The 20732-nt window shown below is 41.7% G+C and overlaps 1 protein-coding gene across 4 annotated transcripts in view; it reads right to left on the reverse strand.

Moving 5' to 3' along the window:
* Window positions 1-20732, reverse strand: part of NR3C2 (nuclear receptor subfamily 3 group C member 2) — a 750782-nt gene that overhangs the window by 59257 nt on the left and 670793 nt on the right. For all 4 annotated transcript variants that reach the window (XM_085641641.1, XM_085641639.1, XM_085641640.1 and 1 more), the window contains exon 6: window positions 18072-18216. In XM_085641641.1, coding sequence (XP_085497767.1) covers window positions 18072-18216 — 145 coding nt within the window. The remainder of the gene's footprint in view (window positions 1-18071; window positions 18217-20732) is intronic.

Consider the following 20732-nt stretch of genomic DNA (forward strand, 5'->3'; position numbering starts at 1 on the left):
ACATAAACAAGCATTGGCAAAGTGAATATGTTTCAGCAATGCCCAAGCTATTGTCCTTGTCAATGTGAATGTCTTTTAGCCATGTTGTCTATCAGCACAGGGAAAGGCTTGCTGCATGCCCTATTTGGAGAAATTGTAATAGATTTTCAATGTTGCAATAGCTCCTGCACATGCCAAAAGTGAACAAGTCCCAGTGCGGCAAATCAAAGTCAACTTCTAGGATAGTCTGGTCCTGTGCTCCACCAAGTTATGGATGCGGCACTCACCTCTACCAGATGTGTTGTTTGTTTCTATAGCAACCGACTGTCCTGATGACAGAAAAGGTCATGCGATCTTTAGTTTTGCCTACCTTCCGGGAAACGATGCACACATACTCACAGGGTCTAAAGATGTCAACGAAATGAGCTGCCCTGCGTTTAAAGTCAGGTGGCCTTCCTAATCACCATGTGGTTTCCTAAAGTGATGCTCATCCTGATCGTAAAACGGCAACAGTGCAGGGTCTGTCTCACAGATGCCAATGATACATGTACTTGTTATTAGCTGTTGTAAGCGTACGTATAGAAATCATTGCATGCAACCTGCTTTTGGCTAAAAAGTTTGAACTGGCTGAAAGAGTTGCACGTGTCACGAGGGGGCACTATCAGTTGTTTACTTATGCCGCTCTGTATTTTGTTTGTCTTTCATGCCCCTCGCATGCGTCCAGTGACGACACCACACCGGCCCTTTGTTGATTACTGCTACTGCGTTGTTGCCTGGGCTCCTGGGTGATGTATTTTTTTTAAGTTACTGGGCGGCCAATCGGCTTGCCGGATTGACTAGCCCTCCGATGCTGCACTGTGCATGTCCCAGCCCTACGTGCTTAATGTTGTCTTCTGAAGGTGGTATTGCACAAATGGAACTGTGAGGCTGACAAATAAATAAACACAGATGGCTGGAAAGGGAGGCAAGCTAACGTGAGAGCTACCGAAGTGAAAACACGAGCGCACGGAATTGTGAGGCTGATGAAAAAATAAACACAGACCTGGCTGGAAAGGGAGGGGCAAGCAGGAAGGGGTGTGGGGCACAGAACAGGGGCCCTCTGAAAACATGATTTACAGCCCTGTTTACAGAAATGGTGCTCAGAGCGATTTAAAACACAAGCACTCGTAAGGAGGGCTCTTTAACAAAGACAAATGGAGTTCCTAAAATGGTCATTAAATGGGAGCACAGGATGAATAGTAGTAAGTGGTCCCTGCTCTTGAGGAGGGCTAAATACAGGAAGAAGCATGACGCATGCATGCCATAGACAAACAGGAAGAAAGAATAGAAGAGCGACGATGGTGCCCGCAAATGGGAAGCCTATGAGCGGTCTGAAGCCCACAAAGTATAAACAACATGTCTCTTTCGAGACAGCATATATGCTGTCTAAAGCTGAGACCTAAAAAAGCAGAAATCGAGGGCTCACTGACAGCTCTTAACACATGTAAAAAGCGCCAGTGGGCCACAAAACTCAATTTTCGCAAATATTTAATTGTAACTGGACTCAGACGTTGTGACTTTGTGGTCTTGAAATTTCTCCCTGTGTTTAAGTATGTGTCACAGTTGTTCCTCAAAATGCGTTAATATTTGCATTTTTGTTCTTTAATGAACAGGTTTCATGCTCATTATGCTCCACTGGGAAAACAGGTTAACAAGGAATCTATTGGTTGTGAATTGCGACACACATTACATTTGGGTAGGCATTTTACAGCTCTAAGTTTGCCCATTAAACATACGTATTTGGTTTTATAGTCCTCATTCGCACAGAAGACAAAATTGCCCACTACATTGTCCTTTCACCCTATAGCAATCAAATGTCCTGATGTCACACAGTGTGACATCACTCACCCCAGAAATTATGAAGGGCTGGCAAAGCAAGGAACTATAATTTTACCCTGAAATGAGACTGATTTTGAAGTCTATCTTTACCTTTAGTCGTTCAAGGGACCAGCTATGAAGCAGACTTACATTATTAATACCATACAAAAGAAAATCTTTATAGCATGTAATCCATACTGAAACTTAAGGCTAAAATTGGCTTAGCACAGTAATATTCCAAGGAAGCTGTTATTACTTAGAGTGTCCTTTCTTTGTCCAGAGCAAAGGTTGTAATCAATCTCTGTTTTTCTTTCTACAATCTGTTATGCAGCCCATTTAATCTGATTTCTCATTGTGCAAGTTTATTACTGTTTCTGTAAGTCATAACCGCTCAACAGGGGGCAGGGGAGAGGGGTGGAGGACATGGGCACAAGTCAGCGAGTGGGTGCCACAGTCTGATCAAAACTGCTCTGATTCCTAAACACCAGTGGAAACAGCTGTGGAAACTTGAAGATTCAAACAACCTCTAATTGAGGTGCTTGCCCTCTCTCTCATGAACATCAGTTTGGGGAATCCAAAGTTTAGAGCTGTGCCCCATGACACTGGCCTTGCTCCCCATGGTCTCAAGAGATCATAAATGCAGCAGCAAAACCATTACCGATAAAGGGCTCTCAAGTCTTGCTAACTTAATACAATTGTACTCCATGCCAAAGCCTGGCCCCTCATTAGAGGCTGCTGACGGCTAATGGCACGTGATGTCATCAATAGTCAAAGGGAGTGTGACGCCTGTTGCACTATACCAGTGAGGAGAAATCCGAATAACTACAATCAGCATATAAGATAAAACAGTTTCCTCTTATGCCCCTCTTACAGAACACAATTAATTATTTTGGGGTAAACATTTAGTATCTAGAGGACTCTGGAATGTAATTAGGTCAGGTTCTATTCAGGCCCATTAAAGGCTGTATGTATGTTAGTGGAGTGCTATCAGTTCCAAAAAATAGCTTTAAAATGATTATAGTTGTTTAGCTTCCATACTCTACAGCATCTAGAAGATCTTCTGAACAACAACAGAGTGAAATTGTCGCACCAGTTTGCCAAAACCAAACACTCCTGTAAACTGCGATGCCTAGCGTTTGATTTGTGTTTACTCAATAAATACGCTTTGATTTGGCTTGGGGGTGGAGAACAGCCTATGTAAATGAAAGATCTGCTCACCCACTTCATAATTAATGCACCTCTGTGAGTTAAATCCTAGTTGCTGTGTGCAGAATTCAAATCATTAGCAAATATCGACCTGAAGACATAGCAAAGAGCAGGGGTAAATCGGATTCTCTAAATTAATCTCCGGGAGAAACACACATTTAAGAGATTAAGAAGATAAGAGGCTATTCATTTACTCTGTGTGAATTAGGGACAAATGTTGCCGGCTACCCTACGTGAGTACTTTAATGAATCATCATTGGAGGACACAGGTGTCTTGTAGCTGCTCCCAGGCCGGGTCCAGCAGCAGCCATCACACTTGCTCTCACACAACATTTCCTATTTTCGCTATTCATAAAGTCTGGAAAGTTAAGTTCATCTACGGACCTACATGTTCTTCTCGCATTTCTAGGTCATTTTAACTACATTAAGAGACGATTTTCACATTAACCCACGCGGCGAAGATGGAAACCGCGTGAAGACGATTTCTCTGCAGGCTTTCGTGTTGGGATGGTTTTTCTAAGGACAGTGGAAAATGTATGCGTACAATGGGAAATGTTTGCAGAATTGTTCTAAATGTAATGGTCGTTTGCGACACAAACTGTCGAAAAAAATCACAAAGTTCACGCACAACTGGAGAAGCCTAAAACTTTGCAACTTTCTGAAGTTGTGAGCATTCCACAGAACTTAGCAAAAGTCTGAAACATTCTAATTTATTTTCTGACACAATCTGCCAGGGGAACAACGCCTACATTTGACAATAATTAAGATGCCACAAAAGACCCAAGCATATTATAAAAAGCCCCGAATCAATGTAAAAACAGAAAAGAAATACGCACAGTGTAAGGTGCACAAGTGTTCTTCTACATTGAGTGAAACAGAGAACACAGTAGGCCCACACAAAAGTACTAGCTAATTTGCCTCACGATCTATCCAACAGCTTCTAACAATCTGAGTATTTTTGTCAACAGAAACTTCCATACTGTGACTCACAATGGCCACGCATTACAAATAGAGTAACTGAGGAATGCGCTTTCAAACTGCATCCAGGTAGGGGGGCTATCTTCGAAGGGGTGCCCCTGGAACAGCACTGAACAGCGGCATTCATTTCTATAGTGAGGAAGAATAAATTACCTTGTGTCTCCATTGATATTGTTGCCTAGTCAGTACATGATGGCGAGTTGGGAATGGCCAATGCACTGTTGGATTACTGGTAAGGCATCTGATACTGCTGAATGAGTAGCTATTTCTTAAATGAGATGACCCACTCATTCAAGTGGAAGAATGGGCATTCAGTGGCACACACCCTACATGTTATGTAAGGGAATTTTTAAAGCGCGCGTATACCCAAGGGTGTCTTGGGGCTCTCTGAGAAAGAGCAGGCTAGAATAAAGTGTCTTAAATATTAAAAAGCCAAGTTTTGATCTCCTTCCTAAATGCTAGCAAAGAAGGGATGGCTCTAATGTGTGACAGCGGGCTATTCCACAGCTTGGCTGTACCATGGATGATGCTTCTGCTACCACAGTGTGCTTTTTTGATATTTGGGACAGCTAAGTTAGTGGAGCGAAGATCTCTTGTTGGGGATCTACCGTTCAAATGCCTACTTGAGAAATTCAGGCCCAGTGTTATGTAGACCTTTATGCGCAAGGCACAAGGCTTTCAGTTTTGCACGGCTGCGATTAGGAAGTCAGTGTAAATTACGAAGTCCCTGGGAAATAGAATGATATTTAGGAAGCTTAAGGATCGTTCTAGCCACAGCATTTTGAACCAGCTGCAGCCGCCTCATATGCTTTTCATGTATGTTTAGATAGAGACTATTGCAATAGTCCAATTTTGATAGGACTAGTGCAGTGATCAGGTTTTTCCCACAGTTGTCAGGAATAAAGGGCAGAATTTTCCTGATCGCTTTTAAGATGTAGTAAGCTGAGGAGGTCACCGCCGATACTTGGGCATCCATGTTAAGGTTGTCATCAATGATGACTCCCAGATTCTTGGCTTTGGTGACAGGAGGGGGGTGATGAGGAGATGCTCAGGCCACCAGTTAAGGGACCAAGCTGGAGAAGGCTTCCCGAATACAATAATCTCAGTTTTACCTGAGTTGAGTTTCAGATAGTGTTTGTTCATCCAACTGCTGACAGCCTCGATACAGTTCCAACATCTTTGAGGGCCAGAAGTATCATTATTAACCACCAAGAATACCAATTAAGTATCATCAGCATATGACGATACCTCCATTCCAAAACGTTTAATAAGCGGAACCAGCATAGCCACATATACATTAAAAAGCATGGGGCTCAATGATGATCCCTGGGGGACTCCGCAAGGTAAGGAGTAAGGGGTAGATTTGTATTTCCCTAAGGATACCGTTTGTATTCTGTCTTTAAGAAAGGAGGTGAGAAGATCCAAAGCTTTACCCTTCACCCCAATTTCCGCTAGGCAATGGATAAGGGTTTTGTGGTCCACCGTATTGAACGCAGCCGATAAGTCCTATAGGACCATGACTGCGGACCCCCCCTGTCCACTGTCACCCTCACTTCTTCCGTTGCTTTGACCAGGGTAGTTTCCGCACTGTGACCTGGTCTAAAGCCAAATCGGGTAGACTCTAACAGCCGGTTGTTCTGAATATATTTATATAGTTCTATATTCAATACTTTTTTCAGATTTTGGCAGGAAGATGCAGGAGTGAGATCGGGTGATAGTTGGAAGTATCAGTATAGCTCAGATAAGATTTTTTTAATAGTGGGAGGATGGAATACTGTTTCCAAATTTGCGGAAATATGCCTGTGGAAAACATGTTGTTGAAGGTGTTCGACAGGTTCCAGGCATTTATATCTGGGGCCAGTCTCAATATCTTTACTGGACAGGGGTAATAGGGGGATCCAGATTTACTGTTTAAAAGCAAGGAGATCACTTGTTCTGGTGTGGTGGCGGTAAAATCATGAAAGGAAGAGTCAACCTGTCCATTCTGATTGGATTGCTCTAGAGATGGTGAGCTGTGGTTATCAAAGTTTATAAAGATTCCATTAACTTTTTCTTTAAAGGAATTTGCCAGAGCATTACAAAACATCTGACTATGAAAGGAGTTATTACTGTTAGAGGTTGTCGTAAGTTTCTTGACAACCTGAAATAATTCCTTGGAAGAATTAGAGGCATTGTCTATCAAGGAAGTGTAATATTTACTTTTTTCCTTAATAGTAAGGTATTTATATTTAGCCAGCGCGATCTTATGAGCCTGTCTTTCTTTCCCTTCATACTTTCCCCTGCAGCTCCTTTCTATCTTGCTACAGGCTTGTTTTTCAATCCTCAGGGCTTCAGTGAACCAAGGAGCTGAGGGCTCTAATCTGTGAAAGCACTGATTTTTTTAGTGGGGACCAGATCATGGAAGGCATTTTTTAAAATGTATTTTACAGAGTTTTATATAGCGCAAACTTGACACGAATCGGGTATCAGAGCGCTTTACATAGCACCAGTTGCATTACATGAGGACAATGGTTTTTTTTTGGTAAGGCATGGCCTATGACCTATGCAGAGGCCAACCTCCCATCAGGCTACCTGTAGTTCAGTTATACTTATGGTACAGTGTCCACTGGCTACTGGGAGCAAGAGGCCTGCTGTTTGTAAATGCAACACTTTGAAATGGGAGAAAATTCAAATAAAGAGTTAAGTTAATCATCAAGATGACTTTTCATTTTAATTTTCTCCTATTTAAAAGCATTAAGAAACATCATTTTGTTCACTGCTCCAATATTAAGTTGACAAGGACTTTTATTAAAAAGTCAAATACCTCACGGTTTACGTTCTTAACCTCTGTGCCCTAGCCTGAGTCATACATATGACTGAGCACTGCTCATTATCAGACCCTGCTATCTGCAGCCTGATGGTAATGTAAAATAAACACAGTCTTTCCTTAACTTTAAAAGGAAAATGTGACTTGTGCTTATTTAAAGATAAACTCAAGGCTGTGAGCTACTCTGAAGGTGTCTAGGAGCTACTGGTAGCTCTTGATCTACTGGTTGGAGACAACTGGTCTAATTAGTCTTCTATAGGTCTCATTTTCAGATATACAAGAATACTAGGGATATATGAAGACATACTTCCGAGGAGAGACTTGTAAAGTCTGTTAGAACAAATCTTTTTTTGTGTTGCAAAGCTGCAGGCAAAGATGTTAGCCCTGATATTAGTTCAGATGAGGGGGTGCACTTTTCCTTCCTCTGTCCTCATAAGTCTTAGATTGTGCATTGGTGGTAGAACAGATTTTTGCAGATTCACTCATAGTACAAGTTTTCTGCATCAAGTATAGATTTGTCCCTGTTGCTTTCAAAGTGAGTTAAGCTGCTGCTGCTTTTATCACCCAGATTATAGGGCAAGATAAAACCTGGTGACCTTCTTGTTGTAGATGACTTGCAACTGGAGCCATGCATTTGATAAATATACTTGAACCGACTCTTTTGAATGGATTGTGCTATGGAATTATGCACCTTTAGGGTCTAGAGAAGCTAGCAATCCTTTTTTGTCATGAAGATCATATTGGGAAATGTAACCATGTGAATACATTTTTGCTAAGATACTTGGAAAATTCTTAAAGGTCTCAGTTTGCCTTACAATTGTTTTCTATAGGGTTAAATATTGAGAATAAAAATCATGTTCCTACTTGGGACATGGATATGTTATTCGCTGCTACTTTTAGTAACAGTGGTATCTTCTTCGATGCTGTGTCAATGATGATGTTTCCTGTAGCTGATCATTTCAGTAGCGTGTTTGTATGCCAATACAGTCATCTTTCACAATCATTAAAAGTTTCTGATGAAAACATTTGACAAATCTCACATGTATGTGAGACAAAGGTAGGCAATATATAACAATGCGTACAACATAAACACACAATTGTGAAGTGCAACTTCTTTAGGCTGCATTAACTTATTCCTTATTAGTTTCTACCACAATGAACATAAAATGTTATTGTTTTATACTATACTCTACTGGGCATGAAATGATTCTGTAGCAATTTGAAGAGTTTGTGTAGTCAAAATAAAGCTGCACCCAGAGGAAAATATTTCAAATTATCACCAAAAAGCTAAACAATGCTTATCTGGGTAGTTATATTGTCTTTTATCAGCAAAAGCACTCACGTAAATTCCGATCAACGACACAGCTGAAACCTACAATGCGAGTTCAGATCACATCCAAGATATGGGATGGAGTCTGGGTCAACATAATGAGGTAGATGGACCATATTTTTAACGTGAAGTGGATTGCTCTGTATGAAAGCATTTATTATTTTGTAAGTTCTCACCCCGGGAGACTATCCATAGTGCTAGCAGGACTGTGGGTTTAACTTCAGTCTCAATCACCATGAGGACTTTTTTTCATGGCATCCGCCAATCTGAAGTGAAGGGTGACTCTATGTTATGTTATGTTAACTAGTCTTCTAACGCGCACAGCTACTCCGAGGAGTGTCCCGGCGCGAGCATAGGGAAACTGAAAGCATAGCCAAGAAACTCCATACTGCGAAGCGCCAGTGGTAGAGCATTCCAAGCCCGGGCCGCAAGAACGGCAAGGGAGGCACCACCTAGTCGTGCCGGTGGAAACAAGGAGCCTTTGCCAACCTGAGTGCAGAGGAGCGCAGTGGCCTCCCCGGAACGTAAAAGGAGAACCGTTTCTGCAAATAAAGAGGCCCCAGGCCGTGAAGGGCACGGTGGGTAATAGTGAGAGATTTAAACATCACCCGCGCCTTCATAGGAAGCCAGTGGAGAGAGCAAAGATAACCTTGCACGCTATTCCTTAAGGGAATCTCTCCCAGAAGGCGAGCCGCCGCATTCTGCACCACTTGTAGTTTATTAAGGGAATGGGCCGGGATCCCCACATACAGCGCAGTGGCATAATCCAAGTGGGAGAGAATGAGCGCACGTTCCACTGATTCTTTCGACACCTGAGGAAGGAGTGGAAGGAAACTTCCCAGGACTCTAAGGAGGCCAAAACAGCATCCCGTGAGTCTCTTAACTTGAATTGTAAAAGAGAGATTATCTTCAAACCACACTCCAAAATTCTTTGCCACACAGCTGTTAGACGATGGGGGCGGGAACTCCGCTGGCCAGATCATATCTCTGAACCCAAGGGAGAAATTACCAAACAAAAGTACCTCAGACTTATCTTCATTACATTTTAATTGGGTCTTTGCAAGCCACTTGAAAACCGAAGATAGGCAGAGCTGAACAGAGGCCACGGCTTCCTCATTTTTATTCCAAGTAAAAAGTAACTGGGTGTCATCCCTAGTAGTAACTCTAGTGACAGTTCCAACGTTTGGTCCTGTTCGAGCCAGAAAGGTCTTTATCCAGGAACCCTGTCCTTCAGCATGCCAACAAATCCTTAGAATACTACAACGACAACTACTACCAGGTAAAGTGACCTACGACCAGACCATGCCATAAAACGGTGGTAACTGAAGAAGCTTCTGCTAGTGTCCCTTTCAGCAGTCAGCATCTAACAAACAAGGGAGTCATTTAGGGATGGGCAGTAATCGTAAATAGCTGGATGCCCACTTGAGGAATTGCTTCCTTATTAACAGCGCAGTTACACCTCTTTGCAACAGGCCATCTGGCGCTGGCTTTCCTGTTCACAGCTGACACGAAAAGCAAGGAGGTTGTGAACAGGAACAAAACAACATGCACACTATGTGCAGGCAGAAAAATCACAGCGTGGCAGGGAAACTGGTATTTTGTTTCTGTAAAAACAGAAAAATGATGACTGTGCCATGATGACACAGTGGCCTGGCCGACACTACACTTTCACAGAAAGTGTAGGTGGGAGCTGACACAGTGGAGGATCTATTGTATTGCATAAAGGCTATCTGATTAGTATCGCCCTATTGCTTTCACTGTAAATAGTACACTTTTTGCTAAGAGGAAATAGTCCTAATTTACTAAGGTCCCGGTATTCCTGGGGATCTGCTTCTTTCCCAGAAGCATGGATCCGGCCCTCCAGGACCGACTTTGGAGAGCCCTGGTCTATAGAATGAGACAAAAAAATGCAAGTCTGACACCTATATCAGGAGGGTGAATCAAGTTTAGCAGCAGTTTGATCTATTATATCAATGACAAAAGAAGCCCCGAGAATAAACAGGTAGGAAACAAACATCATTATGATATATGCATTTTGGCTCAGGAACGTCTACCAAGAAAGAAATTCCTGCTCTGTAAAGAAACCTTTAAAAAAAAAAAGCCTGAATAAGAAACTGAGACGACTCACCACAGCCTTAAATCATGAATAAACATTTCTCAATACTCGTGTCCAGAGATATGAAAGATTCTGGCAACCGAGATGTCTGAGAGCTTCATCACAACCATCAACTCCACTAGGCAAATCTATACATTTCTCAACCAATACAGCCCTGCAGAATCAGCAGTTACACAAAACAAATGTGCCACGTCAAGAGTCCATAAACTTACCTGACAAAAGATCTAATCGGAAAAAGATTTTTGAATCACTCTGTACAATCAGAGGGCTCTTGTGGCTCAGGACACACCTCATATGCCAGAGGTTACCTCCAAAATTGTGGTTTCATGCCAGCCACTTTACAACAGTAATAACATGGCATCAGGACTCCAGTAATGGCTAGTGTTCTACGGCCTAGAGATGGCTTTGGTTCCTGTTCCCATTTAAGAATTCGTAGGTAAATTACCATCACACAACACACCTGAACACCTTCTGCAAGTGTAGTGAGCACAAACTATGACTTTCACTGCCACTGTAATAGTGGTGCTGTAATTACGTAATGTAATGATGGAGTTACTTTACCTACAATCAGTCTATTTGAGAGACACACCACTTACTTACAAGCGACTACCACACATGAACTGAGCAATCTGCCACATTGTTGAAATACATAAGGGTCTAATACAATGTAAACTTTGCTGCTTGGAAAATTAGGTCTTGATTTGGGAAGTTAATAATAAAGCCCAATTACTTACTGAATTACCTCAGCAGCATTATCCCAGGATACAAAAGCAGGTTTAGATTCTGACAAAAATTACCATAATACTTGGCAAGAATACAAGCCAGTGGCGAATTTGTATTTCAGAACCTCTAAACTTTACGTCACCGCTGGGATGAAAGCTGACCGCAGACAGGGACTTCCAAATTTAAAACGGGACATAACGGAAGGGTCTTAAGTGCCTTGCTTTTGCTATAGTAATATTAGTAGTTTAGGAATGGCATATTGTCCTGGGAAATAGAGAAGTCTATACCACTGGTCATTACATCTACAAACCGATTGTACGATAGAATATTGGGACATAACTCAGATCTGGTAAAAGAGTACCTGGAAGCTGTCAATCAGTGGGATCCCTGCTACCACAAAGACAATTCTGGACATTTTAAGTGGTCTGTATCTACTTGCAGGAATAGTGAAGGGCATTACAGTTTAGTTTCTCTAATAACAGAGAGATTGGTGTTTGTTGTTTGCTGGTATTTTACATTAATTCTTGGACTGTGAACTATTCAGTAATGGCACATTTAGTCTACAACTGTCTGCCACTCTACCTCAACATGGAACCCAAGTTTGTGAACTACGCACAAGGTCTGATTAGCCCCCTGTTTCAATCCACCAAGATTGCAGTCACTGGGACTGCCTCCAATCCACTGTACATACGCTTCCCTCTCTGCCTTTCTTCCCATCATTGTCATCACTTTGTAAAGTACCTGGAATTGAGGCATCAACTATTAGACTGCTCTAAAGTACACTAAAATAAATAAATTACAAATACTGTGAAGTTCTCCGGTGCACCGCATTTCACACAAGAAAAGTAGAATCTGAAGCACATGGCAGACTTAGACCTCGTAAGGCGCTGTGCAGCGTACATCAAATGTTAAGGGAGCACACAAGTGGTCAGGACCCCTCCATAGTGGATGCAGGCACTACAAATAGGACCTGTTTGGAGCACTGCAAGCTACGATCTGGCAAGTGTTTCTGTCAGAATCCCTATTGCTGTTTCTCAGACCTCGCTAGAGGTCGGCACAAGAGGGGGTACTCTACTGCACTGGGTCTGAGAGGCTTCTGCCCATGCGGATTTAGAATCCCTGGCTGAAACGATTTTATTGGCATGAAAAGGCGTCTAATACAGGTCATGCCATTGGTTGTTTTTTAGGGGGGTCCGTGCTTTGGCTATCCATGCTCAAAACACACAACCATGATTTTCATACTCACTGGCATTGTTTGGGAAACGATTCAATTGTGGGAATGCGCTGGAAGACAAGCTATTCCAGAGAACGTGTATGGAAAATAACTTTTCTAGAGCATTATTGATAGCTAGGGCAAAGTCATACAGCCTGGTAGCCTACTTATCATTTTATGGAGTGCAGACGAGCAATCAAGCGCGGGTGTGCTGTAGTACAGAAATGATAAACACCAGCATGACCTTATCTGTACCACACAGCATGGCGGGAATAAACCCCTTGCGCACCAAAACGCGTAGCTTATTAGGCTGCCTTTATCCGTCTTACCGTTACTATAGAAATCAGAATACCAAGAAGAATTACAGCTTTTATTGCCTAAAGGTCACGCAGAGGTAGCTGTATTACAGTGCATTATGTAACACTAATCCTCAAAGCATGTGTTTCAAAGCGGTTTTTCCCACTGCACCTGAACCCTTTGATATGTATGCCTGTCTTTAAAGAAAAAACACAGCCAACCAAAAAAATAATAATTCTGCAAGCCAGTTAGAGCTATGCACTACTATTAACCCGTACTCAAAGGGAAAGGGAAAGCCGTGGCAAAACGATTTCCCAAATATATATTTGTTTACTAGAAAGGTCATGTTGCATAAAGTATCACTTATTAACTAAATGCCCAATTAAAATGCCATGAAATCTACGATTTGAAAAAATAGTCCAAAGATATACAGTACATGAAATCAATTGTGCATAATAACAAGTCCAAAGTAAACTCAATATAAATAACGTCATTCAACTAAACATGTAATTAGAATAATGTTGGATTCTCTTTAAAAATTGTTTTTTTCTATATTGATCATCCAAAGCATTCACCAAATACACACATAACGCAAAGACAGAACTCAAGCTAGTAGCACGTGGTTTTGAAAGCCTGGTGATTGAGATACCCCCTTCAGAGGCCAACATGCATTTAATCTGGTTTCAAATGTAAATGTAAATGTAGTGCATTTATATAGCGCTCCGCACACCCCGAAAGGGTCTCTCAGGCGCTGTGCAACCCTTCCTGGCCTTTCCCTGTGAAGTGCCCACTCCTGGGCACCCCCAAGGTGAAGCCTGGCATCCTAGCGCTTTTGGGGCCGTTGTGGATATTAAGCAAGCTATTGCCCAGAGTTGCAGAGTGGGACCCATGATTAGAATAGGCACCGAGGCGAGAATTATCGGGTCCGGGGAAATTGAGCCCAAGACCCGCCGAGGCGGGAATTGAACCCTGGTCCAGGCCAGACCTCTGCATCAGGGTCTGCCGCTCTAACCATTGAGCTGCACTTCTCCACAAATAAGGTCGAAAACAAAGAAGCTAAAGACAAAGAGTGCTTAGTTATAGCCAGAAACCAGGATGGTGTCTTCATCTCAAGGGAATAACACAAATCCAAAGATAAGATAGGATCAGGGAATACTGTTTATAAAGGATGGTAATTCAAAAACAACTCACTGGCAAAATCCAAGAACACAATAAAATAAAAACAAAAAAATTATGTCTATCCCTACTGAATCTCAAAAGAGAGAAAATCTATCTGTGAAACACATGTGAGACAACCTGCTTTCATACATTAATAGTCTCTTTCCGTTATCAGGATCCATCATCACAACAACCAAATCTTCAAAATCTAAGCAAACCACCGTAAAGAAACACAACCCCAAAAATGTCACTATTCTGGATAAAAAGGAAGAACCCTGTCCTAAATTTTAGAAGATTAACCACCAGTAGCCAGGCCACAAGTGACGCCATTTCCAGACAGTAAACCACCAACAGTTAATGAATTAATGAATCTAGAAAATAATGGACTGAAAGAATCTGTTCTGAAGTACTAGCGGATTCTCGCTCTAAGAACGTTACATTCCTGCCACTCCCAATAAGGCTTTAAGTACAATGCAAATGGCCTACCAGCACAAGGAGGAGATATTACAAGCCAACGTTTTAAAATGCATTTTCATCCCACCATTGAGTGACTGCACTGGGCAGCAAAGAACAGATGGTCCTACCTGGTCTAAGACATCAGGACTTTTGAGGTAGACATTAGGGAAAATAGAAGATTGGACTGTTGGGAGCTCCATCGAAAACAATGGAGTGCTCTGGGCTTCTAATGGCCGGTAGAAGCCTGGAGCTCCAACATTCCAATGTTTGTTCACAGCTGTTTCAATGAACAAAAGGCAGCACGGAGCCTGAGTCGATTTCAACCCCCTTGGCCTCCGCAAGGGCTTTTCTTTACAAATTAGAACATTCTACCCTCTAGAGACGAAATGTTCTAATAGCCTTAGAGCCCTCCGTAGCGGGCTCTATCGGCCATTAAAGGTCCGCTCTCTTGTTAAAGGTCCGAGCCGAAGGCTCGGGCCTGTAACCCTGGAGGGCGCCTTTAATGGCCGGTAGAGCCCGCTATAGCAGGCTCTGAGGCTATATTATATTACCTGAGCTAAGCTTTGGCAACTAATTGGCGACTAATAGAGCTCCCCATCCCTCAAGCATGATAGTTCAGGTTTCTTCTCTATAGCATTGTGCTATGGTATCTTGGAACTTTTTGGCTGACTGTCATTAGAAAAGCTTCTCTGAGAGCTAAATAATAGATAAAACACCTTCAAAAAGAGAGTATATGGTGGGATTATGATTTAGGCAATGCCTTTTAATTTGTGCACTAATGCTCAAAGAAATAAACTGCACAGCACAGTAGGAAGAAATGCCTGCCGAAGCTTGCACATAATGAATATTTACTATAAAGTCAAATGGAAATTAGTGGGTGAAGTAACATTCAGCTGTTGTCCCACTGTTGTGTGAGTTCAAACCCTCAGTCTACAGCAAGACAGTGAGGGCTGTACTCTCCAAGTAATAGAGTGTGTACATGTCATCAATCGTATAAGCATAACGGGTTGCTGCAAGACAATTTCTGAAGGTAAAGTCACAGCTGAAAGTTCTTTTCACATACTTTCAGTGAAATCCCTTGCAGAAAAGTATGTACGCTGCCACTGATATTTTAAGAAAGTGTCATTAGTAACGAAAAATATGTTGAACTGCCTTATCAATTTAACATTGATATTCACCACTTTTGAAACTTGAAGACTAACATAAACGTATACTTCCTTTAACAGTTATGAAAAGATACTTACCAGAAATCATCAATTTCCAAGTGGAAGCCTTCACTACAATCACGTTTGAACTCTCCTATCAGTGAGAGGGTCTCAGTTGATCTCATATTTTTCATTAAAATTCAACAAATGTACAAGACACCTTGATGCCATATAGTTTATCAAAGCACAATTATCTTAGACCACTCTATGTTTTATCTCATCATTGTGAATAACAGGGTTGAGAGAATCACAAATGGGTGTGCTCAGGATAAATACATTGAAGGCAGGAGAGTATCCTATATTTAGCTGCAGCTCTTCCACATGGATATCTGTTTTGAGCTCGTAAATACAGACTAGTCTACATCGAGGACCTGAGAACACAGTTTTTGAAGAAAAGTTTCTCTTTGAAAAGTTAGATTATAGTTAAAGCAAATATGGGTATGGTGAAATAAAGGGATAAAAACGCTTTTTGGACTCTTTCCAAAACTCTAAACATAAAGGAAAAAGTAGGAACAGATAGGTATAATCTTCATCAGTGAGGAATTATGGCACGCTCATATTAAGTAAGCCAAGTGCCTCGATGTCCTAGAGTCAGTGCTATTAGGGTAATTCACTCTGCGGAGAGCATTCAAAAACGATTTTAGTAATGTCACAACCATTATCCTGATTTTTTATGGAGGATGGAGAGGAATCTCTTAATTCTATGACACCCATAATGGTGTGGTACACAAATCTTTTAGCCTAAATATCGTTTAACAAAACTATTCTGTCCAAAGATCATTTACAAAATGATCTCACCACCGCAGTCAATAAATGAAAATCTACATTGAATGGAGTAATACTTTTGTAAATGATATTAAGGTTTTGATATTTATCTCAGACAATAGTTTTGCTATTGTCAGGAGACAAGTAGTCAGGGTGCTTGAGATTAGCGAAAAAGAAGGAAATACTTGCTCATAAAAGGACATTAACATAAGGGCAATACAAAATGGGGTGAGAATGGGAAGAGATTCCCGATACAAAAACTCTTCCATTTGAAGTTGCAGGAAGAACTTGTCGCTGTTTGTCTGGCTCCTTTCATAATTGCCATACAGGCTAGAGAAACAGTCAAAAAGCTTATTTCAAGCACAGGCAGTCTGTTTTAGAAATGTCAAGCTTGTTATCCTGCCTGGAACTATGGCTTGAACTGCGATTTCCTGGCTGGACTCTCTGATAGGAGAGACAGATTTGGATACCACAGGTGATATCACTCTATGTATCATGCTTGACTGTTTCAGCCTGGAATGAAAGGCATGGAGAGAAACGTTACGGATTCAAAAGACATTCTACAGGTGTGGTTCTGGAAGCATAATTATGAAGACTCTGTAATTGACATTTTCTCCTGTGTTGACCAGTCCCAGTTAAGACTTTCCTCGTGGTTTGATTATTGCCGAGATGGTCTTTAAGTTCTACTTGAGCTTTTTCAACTGAGTTCTGCTTCACCTGTCTGCCTCGGAATTACTGGCACCTGAAGGATGGGCTGCTTTTTTCATAATATAGCATATGATCTGCAAGGGTCAATTTCACTAAGCTTCGAGAAAGAGCTGGGAACCCTAGTCTTCCAGGTTTGTACAGTGTTGTCTACTTGAATTCAAACAGAGTGTGGTTATGTGTTGAAATGAGGGTACACAGTCAGCGGTCTGTGCAAACATGATGTTATAGCACGATTTTTCTTTTGTCGACCACTTTCCTCCAATGCTGAATGATTCATACTCAGCGGCAGCTCCTCCTCGAGAGGGGAGGAGCATCACCCCGCTTGCCGCGAGTGCAGCAGGCAAACATAAATAAATAAAATGGCATGTCAATGCCATATTGTTTGCCACCACATCGGCTTACACAAGCAGGAAGGAAGTCCAGCCCCATCCATCTCCCAGTGCTCTACACTAGGGCCAGACTGGAAATCCCCATATTGTGGCCTCCTATTTTGTAGGCATTTACCCCAACATGTGCCTATATATGTAGATTGTTGACTGAGGAAAAGAGACCACGTGCCAAATGCAAGAAAAAATCTCCATTGTCTTTCACTGAAGAACAAGATTCTTTTCAAGGTTGCTTAACATTCGCATTCCTTCTTGCCACTGCTATATCCCTGCATGTACACCGTGATGGATTCCATCTAGTAGTTACTCATTTTAAATTGTCATCTACAGTGAAACAACAGCATTCAGTGCATGCTGCTCCTTTCTGGAAAATTCTGCTCTTTAACATCAAGATTTCCACAGATACTGTAGCCATATTAGATGAATCTTCAAGGAACCTTTAGGTCACCATCACCAAAAGACTTGTATGTCGTAGAGAGTGTTATACAGATTCAAATCAGTCAGTCATCTTATGCACTTCCAAAACGTGGGAACATACAAAAATTAAAAGACAATGGGCCTCACTCAGTGTCGGTGGACAGGGTACTCTGCTGCAAACGTGGGGGAGTACGTGGTCCGCCAAAATGACCATTTGTTCACTCTATTTAGAGTCTAGCAGACTGTCATATTTTCAGCGGTAGTGCCCTCATTGGCTCTGCCAATGGAAACCCTACACAACTGCCCGATGCGGCCCACAGATTTTATCTGCATAAATATTTCTAGATATGAAACCAAAACTGAGATGTCTACTGCGATTTTCATACCCACTTAGCCACTAAACACCTCCAAATGCCTCACTTTGAGTGTTACACTGAATCCCCTCTGCGAGGTCAATTACTAGATACTTACTCATTGAAAACCAAATCTGGAGCAAAGTAGAGGAACTGGCTGTTCGTCTGCTTGTACGACCTCCAGCTCAGAGAAAATGATGACAGACACATCCAGGAGTACTGTATTAGAGTGATTTGGTCCTCAAGTGGCAGATTTCGAAATCCTGGAGAATAAAATTATCATTATCAATCACACTGAGTTTCATGTTTACAAGAATCTATCTAAATAATGATCAAAGTTATTAACTGTGCATATTCTCCCAACACTTCCTAAAACAATGCCTTTTATCGTGAATACAGAAATACAGCTCCCAATTCTAAGTCAGGTATAACCTTTGCAACCAAATATTTGAAATTTAAAAATTTCTGATGACAATGAATCTCATCATTAGAATGGCACACTTGGACTTTGTTGTTGTCCTCGTCAGTGCTAGCAGACTCCAAATACAAACATTTCTGAATTTATATTAAAAAATACGCACGATCTAGCACCTTCCACCTTGACAGAACTAGACCTTTTTGGGTGCCTCATTCCACTAACCGTTCAGCTGACAAGATTGCTAGGATATCCTTGAGGAGAGGAAATCAAAAGATTACGTTAAAGCAAAATGGGGCTGAATACCTCTTTTTATCTTGTCTTGGCAGGTACAACGCCTATGTAACTCTGGTTTCATTTTCCTTCTAAGCTCCAACTAGAAGTAGCTGACTTCACAAATGCCAGTAATGAAGAACGCCTGATTCGTTCGAGGGCACTAGAAATATGAAGGAGTGTTCCTGTTAAGGCTACGTGACCGGCCTTCCCTCAGTCACTGAATAATTAGCAAGCTGGTTACTTTCTTATGCTCTAATTCATCCAATTTTCCAATTAACTGGTATGCGATTACAAGGGAGAAAGCTGGAAAATAGGAGTACTGTAGTGAATGACTTAGAAATGTTTCATTCAAGGGTGTAGAAGACAGCTACTACAGATGTAGTTGATACTTTCCTTGCATTGATATCCCCTTCGGTATGGATGTCACAATAAAAGCACAACAAACAGAATGAGAATTAGTATCAGTAGTGAGTATTAGTAGTTTCCAACATTGTGGTACACATTTCCTTGACGTGTGAATGCATTAAAATACATTACTATTGGTTCTAAATGATAGGGTAAGCTCTAAAGAGAATTCTTCATTTTTATATACTCATTAAATTAATGTGGAGACCGTCTACCATCGAGGAATGAAACAAGCTTCATTGAGCAGTCATCTCTGTATGATTAAAGAAACTCTACAAATAACCCAACAAAATTAGTTATGCTTCTCTGAAAATGGCAGTTGTGGAAACTCTAGGTGGCTAGATAATAATATGGTATTTTTTTTATCAACCCCTCTGTTTACATCAGGCTGAATACTAATGCTGTGGAGTCAAATTAGTTAACTTGACTAGCATTATGAAGATACTTGAACACAAAAATAATGGGCAATGTGGTAGCTGAATAGAACAAAAAACCACTGTCCTTCTTATATTGCGTCGTGCTCATTGGACTCAGTGCAACAGAACAACCTATTTCCTAGGGTTTTAAACTAGATGTTTTTGATATAATACCAAGAGAGTGGGAGACGGCATGGCTGACACTGCAACAGACTCTGCTGCCACATCGGACCGGGATGTTCCCCAGCCTTATATCCTCTGAGGGCGGACCTTTGGCGCGCTTGATAAGTCTTGATAAGCGCGGTCATTTCCCTGCAGCGTGAGACGAGCCTGGAGAAAGACGGGCCCGTCTTAGCCCATCATGGCCCGACAGGCTGGGCCAGGCCTACCCTCTTGGTTTCTGGTGTATCGCTCTTCATTGACTGACTGCGGTTCTACTGGTCAACTGTTACCTCCGGAAGATACCTGTGAGTCAAAATTTTCCTTTTATCATCTAATTTAACCTATACATTTGTGACGATATGGGAAATAGAAAGTTAAATCCGGCGAGCAGTACAGACACAGAACAAAAATACCCACGCACAACCATTGATAGCTTCCTGGTGAGGGCTGTGGATCTTGTGACAAATAAAATCAAACTTGCAGAGTGGCGTCTCTCACTCACAACAGAAGATCTTCCAATAATCCAACTGTCTCCAACCGCCCGCTTGTGACAGATGTAACAACAAGTGTTGAAGCTACCATTGTCCCAATCCATATTATTAACTCACCAAATGGACTTGTGGGGACCAGTATTGGGGGCCTGGGTCTGTCTGCCCTAGATTAGCCAAAGGGACATAATTTATCCAATGGCTCTGTTATTGCTCCGAGTCCCTTGAATACGGGCCACAATCTAACCAAAGGAAAAGAGTGCTCAAACAACAGCCAAACAAATCTTAACAGGCGCCAGAATTTCGTAGGCACTCTGACCTAGTACTACCTCACCACTGACTGGGTGATTCTTGGGAGTCTTTAAGGAATTTTGTTAGAGATCTCCTTGATGTTAAATTGGGCCCAGTTTATGATTGTCTTGTCACTATTGTGGCCAATTTAAGCCAATTGAATAAATCTGTGGATGGACACTCTAGTTATTCAGGGAAGGTTCAACAACACAAATCGACTTGCCCTGCTCACAGGTTTCTACAACCTTGGCCCCACAACCATCAAAATCTGCTACACAGCTTTCCACTGATATCAAGGAAACGAGTGATCATGGTGGGACTGGCAT

This window comes from Triturus cristatus, chromosome 2_2 (genome assembly GCF_964204655.1).
Source record: "Triturus cristatus chromosome 2_2, aTriCri1.1, whole genome shotgun sequence".
Classification (NCBI taxonomy): Eukaryota; Metazoa; Chordata; class Amphibia; order Caudata; family Salamandridae; genus Triturus; species Triturus cristatus.